A 7,762-nucleotide genomic window follows, 5' to 3' on the forward strand; every position below is an offset into this window, starting at 1 on the left:
TTTCTTTCTTTCTTTCTTTCTTTCTTTCTTTCTTTCTTTCTTTCTTTCTTTCTTTCTTTTCTTTTATTAAGGGTACCTTACACCTGAGGGTATATGTAGATAGACAAGGAGTCAGCAGAAAGGGGAACATTATTGAACAGATCTTTAAAAAGTTGGTTGGTAAATATGTAGAAAGGGAAACAGATTACAGGTATCCAGTGTGAATGGCTTAATCAGGAACAAGGCATGGCAGGCTAATCTCATTTTTTTTTGCTACATAGATTTTTCACAAACCTTTGATAAAGAGTTTCATGGGGAGTTATTCTTGGGGAGATGATGAAGAGGCAAGAATTTAGAAATAGTCCAATGGCCACACTGAAAAACTTGTCATGAATGCTTCAACATCCATGTCAAGTCAACAGTCACTTACTTTATGCCAGGCACTGTGCTAAGAGGTACAGATACAAAGAAAGACAAAAATTTTCTCACAAGGAGTTCACAGACTAATAGAGTTCTCTAGTAGAGTGCCTCCGGAATCTGTGATTGACTCTGTTAATAAAATTTTTATCTTGGACAAAAACATATTTAGCATGCTCATTCCATTTGTAAATGATCCGAATCTGAAAGATATGTGTAATCTCCTAAATGATAGTTGGGCACCCTGAGATCCTTTGAAACTGATCCATTACTTCAATACTATTTTCATAATGATACTAAGATGTTTTAATTTCTAATATGGTCAATCTAATTAGGTATAAGCCTTATAAACAACCTTTTTGGGGAAAGTCTTCAGAAATTTTTAAGAGTGCAAAGGGTCTTGAGAACAAAAAGTTTGAGAACTTCCAGGCAAGAGTTCTAGACTGAATTGGAAATTGAGTAGAGATAAATCTATTGTCTTATACTTGAGTCCCCAAACTAACTCCATGCAGGCAGCATGGTTAGATAGTGATTGTTTTGTAAAAGATCTGGAGGCTTAAGGGGGCTACAAAGTTCTCTCTGAGCCAGCAGTGAGATGCAGCTGCAAAAAAGTGGCTGCATCAGGAGGGGAGGAGCTTTCAGACACAGGAGGTGACAGATAGTCTTGCTGAAGAACTGGACCTTAATCAGACTTTGTCTGGAGTATTTTGTTTAGTGCTATGTGCCCAGCTTCAAAAGGGCATTGATAAGCCAGGGAACAGCCAAGGAGGTAGCCAGGATATGAAGTGCTTTGAGTCCAGTTATATAAGAATTGGCTGAAAGAATTGGGTATATTTAGCCTGGAGAAGACTCTGGAGAGAACATTGAGCTGGCTTCATGTATCTGGAGATTGGGCATTTGAAGGAGAAATTCTGCTCTTTCAGTCTGGTCCCAGATAAATGGGACTAATGGGTAGAAGATGCAAAAAAGAAGGAGAAAGAGAGGGAAAAAGAGAGACAGAGACTCAGAAATAGTGACAGAAAGACAGAGACAGATGGAGAAACACAGAAAGAGACAAAGAGAGACAGAGAAAGAGACAGAGGAAGACAAGAAGAGACAGAGAAAAGAGAAAAGAGAGAGATGGAGACAGAGAGGGAGACAGGAAGAAGGAAAGAGACAGAGAAACAGAAAGATGGAAACAGGCATAAATACACATACATACATACAGAGAGACATACCAGAAACAGAAACACAAAGGTCCTATTAGATTTGTCCCAAAGTAGAGGGGGCTTCCTGGGGAAGTTCTGGGTTCCCCGGCACTGGAGGTCTTTGAGTCAGGAATGCTCTAGTAGGAATTTTTATTCTGATTTGGGTTTGCTAGCTGGCCACTGAGGTCTCGCCTTTCAGATTTTATGATTCCATAATTATTAGAAAACAATATGTCTTTCATGAATAATGTTACAGGACTGGGGCTCTTAGCCAGTGGTCTCAAGATGCAGGACTATGACCCCATCAGTGGATCCTCATAGAAAGTACTGACCCGTGTGACCTCTATCCATGGGCCATGTTACCTCCATGATGGTTTTTACAGAACCTGGCTTTTACTTCAATTTTGACTTTTACTTAAATTGCGCCTTTTGTGGTTTCCAATTTTGGAGAAATCTCTGAACATAAACTATCTTGATGGCAAATGGGGAGGGGGCAGAGGCGCGTAATAACCAAAGAGGAACATAAACAAGGACTATGAATATGCAAGAGGCACATCGATCAAAAGTGGGAGCATCTCATTTTTAGAAATGGGTAGAGGCAGAGATGCTTCTGGTATTTTCATTACAAAGGTTATGCAAAAAGTCAGCTCTGGAAAGGAAACAGATTGACAATAAAGCTGAAAAAAACTGTTTAAAATTCTGTCTTGATAGGCAAAAAGAGATATTTGAAATATTTTATTGAGACCGCACATGGGGCGCATGCATACAAGTAAATACTGGAAGCGGGCTATAACGCCACATTCGGTTTATTGCTTCACAAACGCTGAGACCGTGACTCTTTTCCGATCAGAGAGAACAATGCCTTGTTCTTCTTCTTCTTCTTTTTTTTTTTTGCCTCTAATTAATTTCCCTCTAGAGCTTCAGCTAATATTTACATGCTGAGCCCAGCAGGAGCAAATACTTTTTGTCTGTCCATCTGGCGATGGCTCTGTCACCAGAAGGCACAGTCTATCAGGTTTCACAGGGCCTCACTTTTCTTCCATTGAAAGCTGCCAGTGGGCAGCGTTTATTACTGGAGAAGAGACCGATCACTCCCACCATGGCCATTGACATCAGCACCATGACATTTACCCAAGTGGTTGCTGCGTGTGTCCCGCTTGTCCAGTTTCTCTTCTGGGAGATTGCGTGACTGGATCCGCTCAGTGGACATCATTGAAAAGGAGTTTATCCAAAGCTACAGAAGAGTGAGAAGCAACCAGTATATGTTTCAATCATTCACTCATTAAATCATCCACTCAATAGACATTTAGTAAGCAACTGTTATATAAGTTTCTTTGCCCTTACCCATAGTCTTCTATGACAAGGAATTATAGGTCCAGATTCTCCACTCCTATGCTCTCCAAAAAAACAAAAAACAAAAAAAATGGAACCAAAAAAAACAAAAAAAGATTACATGGTAGGGAAGACAAAAAAGAAAGTGACAGAGAACAATGGGATCTTGGAGGTCCTCTAGTCTTACCCAAGCTTTGTTTGACAGCTGTGTCTCAGAGGTCACACAGGGAGGAAGAATAATAATGAACATCTCTTATCAAACTTAAAATTTGAAAACTCAGTTTTACACACATCATCTCATCTGATCTGCACATTCACCAGAGCTTGAATTTGAACCTGAGTTTATTGATTCCAAATCCAGGACTCAATCCATTCATCACACTGTCTTCCCCCAATAGTTCCTGAAGTCCCTCATTTCTGTTCTCACCACCAAGGCATGATGAGTCTCAAAATTCAAGTTTTAAGTCCCATATTGATAAAAACTGAAGGTGCTCTCTCTCTCTCTCTCTCTCTCTCTCTCGTTCTCTCTCTCTCGTTCTCTCTCTCCCTGTCTCCATCTCTGTCTATCTCTGTCTCTCATATTTCCTATACTACCCAGTACACAGTGGGCACCTATAAATCCTTGTGGAGTGAATGATTGCCCTATGGAATCTTCCTCTTATTTATTGAAGTCTTTTGGTGTAAGGTAATTTGCAGTGAATGGAAAAAGTGCCATACTTGGAGTCATTTCAGTCTTGTCTCTGGCACTTGCTATCTAACTATGCAGAAGCCACATTAATAATAGCAGTAATGATGATGATGATAGCTACCATTTACATAGCAACTCCTATATGCCAGGCACTAAGCATTTAGTAATTATTATCTTATATGATCCTCCCAACGTTATATCTCTGAGCCTCAATTTCCTCATTAACCAAATGGGAATAATGCATACAGAACCCTACCTGTGTTTGCTGATCAGTGTTTAATGATTACTTCTCCAATAAAAGGTGTGTGCCTGACACACTTATAATTTATATTGACATTATCACCATTTTCTTCATCACTATCTTGAAAGCAGACAACCAACAAAATGCCAAATCACTCCCTGATGTGGAGCCTTTGCTAATTTCAGCCCTGAGCATTTCCCAGTCAAGAATCCTATGAGCTTGTTCAAGAACATGCCTAGACCTACCTCCCAGGGTCCCACCCTGTCAGGCCAGAATGAGACCATGTATGAGAAGAGCATTGCCAATGCACATCAGCTCTTGTCATGCCTGTTAGTCAGAGGGAGAAAACTCACAGACAACCCAGAGGATGCATTTTTGGGGACTGGGAGAGTTTCATCACAGAGGAAGTTTTACTTCCCCTCCCTCAGCATCCATGGTCAAGGAAAAAAAGGGTTACATCTCAGGTCAGAAAATCTCAGTTTAAAGGTTGGTTCCACTCATTTTAAAACCAAAAAGCATCTATTTTTTCTATAGCACCTTCATTTCTGAATATGGATTTCCCTCCTCCACGGCCCCTCTTATAACAAAGATTAAAAAAGAAATAGAAAGGTATAAAGTTACAAAACCCAAACCCTCGACCTAACAAACCAAACGACTAGCCACCTGCATCTGATGGTATTTGCAATCAGAACAACACAAAAAACACCTAACGTTTATGTAGTGTTTCCAACATGTCAAGCATTTCACAGTGATCTGATCTGAACCTCATAAAAACTCTGGGAAGAAGGTGCTTTTATTATCATTCCCATTTTATAGATGAAGAAACCAAGGCAAACAGAGGCAAGGTGACTTGCCTAGGTTCACACAGCTAGTAAATGTTTGAGGCTGGATTTGATCTTTGGTCTCCCTGACTCCAGGTCAAGCACTCTGTGCATTGTTGTACCCACTGACTGCCCAACAGTCCACACCTGTGGTTCTCTACCTTTGTAAAAAGGGGAAAGAGGCACATTTTTCTCAGCTTTTCTCCATGTGTCCCCTTCTTATAATCTATGTGACCTTGGGTACTTCACAACCTGGGTCTTTGTTTCCTTAATTGTGACGTCAGGGGATTTGACTAAAAGGCCCCTGAGTTTTCTTCCAACTCCAGGTGTAATGTGGACTTGAGAATTGACTCTTTCTATATCTTTCCTTTTCTGTAGGTGAGGCAGTTGGGCTAGGTGAGCCGTAGGGCCTCTGCTAGTCCTAAATGTTGCAATATAACCTCCTACCTGAATTTTCCTGAACACCCCAACCTTGGTCTTTCCACCCTGTTAGCAGTGGCCTGTGTACATACAGAGGAAGCCCTTCAATTTCAGCCTATCACAAACCAGAGGGTTTTAGCTCTAGGTCAGCATTGGATGAGGGCTGATCTTTTGAGCACTGTCTAACATCTCTGAGGGAGGGGTGGTGCTCTGCTTGGACAGAGAAAGGACCCTCCCCATGAAAACCCAGGTCTTTGAAAAGCAGTTTTTGGAAACAAAATGACCCCAGGGCTCTTCCTCTAAGGACCACAGTCTGTCCTAAGTTTCCTAGGTAACTGAGATATGGACAAGCACACAGGCCTCCAGTAACCTAATGAAGTCGACTCTAGTCCCTAGGAAAGGCAGAGTATCCCCTATGAGATGAGAGGCCTCTGAGATCATTGCTGAACAGATGGGAGCATTAACTGTTCTCCCTAAGCCAGGCTTTGACAGTCAACCTTAATTGGTCCACCAGTCCCAGTTACTCCAACAGTTTTCACTTCAGGCCACCATTTTCTGTCAATGCTGCTATTCCTGACTGAAGAGACCCAAAAGATGCCTACTGCTGGGACCCAAGGGTGGGCTAGCCCAACTAGGGAAGTGGAGACAACAGGAGCATCTTAAAATGTGGTTGTTGGGTGACTGATTGGTAGGATAGGAGGAATAATGAGAGGTATCATGATGTACTGGAAAGAGTTAACAACCTAGTCCAACTGGGATCGAGTCCCAGATTTCACAAGTCCTACCTGTATAGCCTTAGAGACCAAGTCGCTTCACCTTCATGGGCCTCAGTTTTTTCAGCTATGGAGTGTGTGAGTTGGACTAGATGATCTCTAAGGCCCCTTCTACTTCTAACTCTCTGATCTGGAAAATAAGCCCCTTCACCTCTCTGTGCCTCAGTTTTCCCATCTGTAAATGAGGAGGCAGGACTAGCTGGCTTCTGAGTCCCTTCCAGCTCTGAATCTATGAATCACACTCTGAGTTTAGGATTCAGGGCATAAATCTACAGAACTTTCTTTCTCTCTGGAAATGAGGAACCCTATGTGAAACAGATTTCCTCAAGTAGGTGCATGTTTATTCCTCTTTCTGCCTAGCAGTGAAATCAAAGGTCCTGGGATTATATCTGCACTTTACTAACTAGATATCTGAAAGTGAACAAAGATTCAAACACTCATTTACAGCTGGATCCCAACATGACAAATATGGGAATAATTAGGAACATAGTAGTTTTTGGATAGTTGATTAAACTTATCCAATGTTCACCTTTTATTGGACTACATATCCACAAAGACTTTGCACCAGTTCAATAAGCTTTTATTGTGTATGTTTATGTGAAAGGCAGTGTGGTGGAGTGGATAGAGAGCTGTCCTTTGAGTCAGGAAGACCTAGATTCAGATTCTTCCTCAGACACTTATTAGCTATGTTCTTATTAGCTGTGCAAGTCCCTTAATCTTTCTTACCTCAGTTTCCTTTTCCATAAATATATTTCACAGAGTTGTTGTAATAATCAATTGATAACATACATAGACTTTGAAAACCTTAAAATGCTATAGAAATGCTAGTCATATTTATTTATCATTCTTATATCTTTTCTTTTGCTTTTTGGAGGGGGGAATGCATGGCAATTAGGGTTAAGTAACTTGCCCAAGGTCACAGGCTAGTAAGTGTTAAGTGTCTGAGGCCAGATTTGAACTCAGGTCCTCCTGACTCCAGGGATGGTGCTCTATTCACTGCACCACCTAGCCACCCCTATTTGTCATTTTTTATGGAATATTATCTAATTGTGTCTGTCTAGGGTTTGATTGTGCCTCAATAGATCAACTCCCAGATATCTGGCGCATTTTGTAGTTGTTTGGAATGTATCAGTCTTTTTTTTTTCTGTTATTTACTCCTGGATTTTTTCTTACTGTATATAGACATGCTATTGAATTTGATGGGCTTACTCTGTATCCTACTGTTTTATATAAATGACTTGTAATCAAATATTAAATGTAATGGAAATAAAACTTACAGTTGACAATTACATGGACAGATGTATACCATCAATATAGTTTGCTGGCTTGAATTTTCTAGGGCAGTGCACACTAACCCTTTCTGTCATGTCTCTGGCCTAAGCAGACTCCAACCAGTTTGTAATCTCCTAACCAGAGAAACACTAGCTGTCACTTTAGGCCTCCACCTATAGGTGGAACTGTTTACAGCTGATCATGAAACTGGAGCTTTGAAGTGGGTTCTTAGGAGTTCTAAAGAGGAGACATGATATCGCATGAGAATGGTAGCTCTCAAATTTCTTCTAGGGCAGGAGAAGAGCAATCTATCACCAAAGACTCAGCTTGATCTGCAAATCTGTGCAGAATCTGACGCTGCTCAATTTTGGATTTTTCAGAAAAACGAATGGGAAGTGGCCCTGTTTGACCAAGAAATTACTCAGTTGCAACATATGCTGAGAGTCATAATAACTGGGGGTTTCTTTGATCGATTCTCCTTTCTAACCAACAAACACAGTTTGACAGAAAGAGACTCGCTCTGTCTTTACTAACAGGAAAACAACTATCTCTATATATTACAAATTTCATCAATGAACAGTCAAGAGAAAATGAATTCTGTCTTAGGCAGCCAGGTGGTTTAGTGGCCAGAA

The 7,762-nt window shown here is 40.8% G+C and overlaps 1 protein-coding gene across 1 annotated transcript in view; it reads right to left on the bottom strand.

Moving 5' to 3' along the window:
* Positions 1-2,898, bottom strand: part of PPP1R17 (protein phosphatase 1 regulatory subunit 17) — a 9,715-nt gene extending 6,817 nt beyond the window's left edge. Inside the window, exon 1 of the mRNA XM_069084568.1 lies at positions 2,715-2,898. Within this exon, the coding sequence (XP_068940669.1) occupies positions 2,715-2,796 (82 nt within the window). The 5' untranslated portion in view covers positions 2,797-2,898. The remainder of the gene's footprint in view (positions 1-2,714) is intronic.
* Between the last annotated feature and the right edge of the window lie 4,864 nt (positions 2,899-7,762).

Source organism: Petaurus breviceps, unplaced genomic scaffold (genome assembly GCF_028583685.1).
Source record: "Petaurus breviceps papuanus isolate PSGF00001 unplaced genomic scaffold, PetGlider_PUasm1.0 174, whole genome shotgun sequence".
NCBI lineage: Eukaryota > Metazoa > Chordata > Mammalia > Diprotodontia > Petauridae > Petaurus > Petaurus breviceps.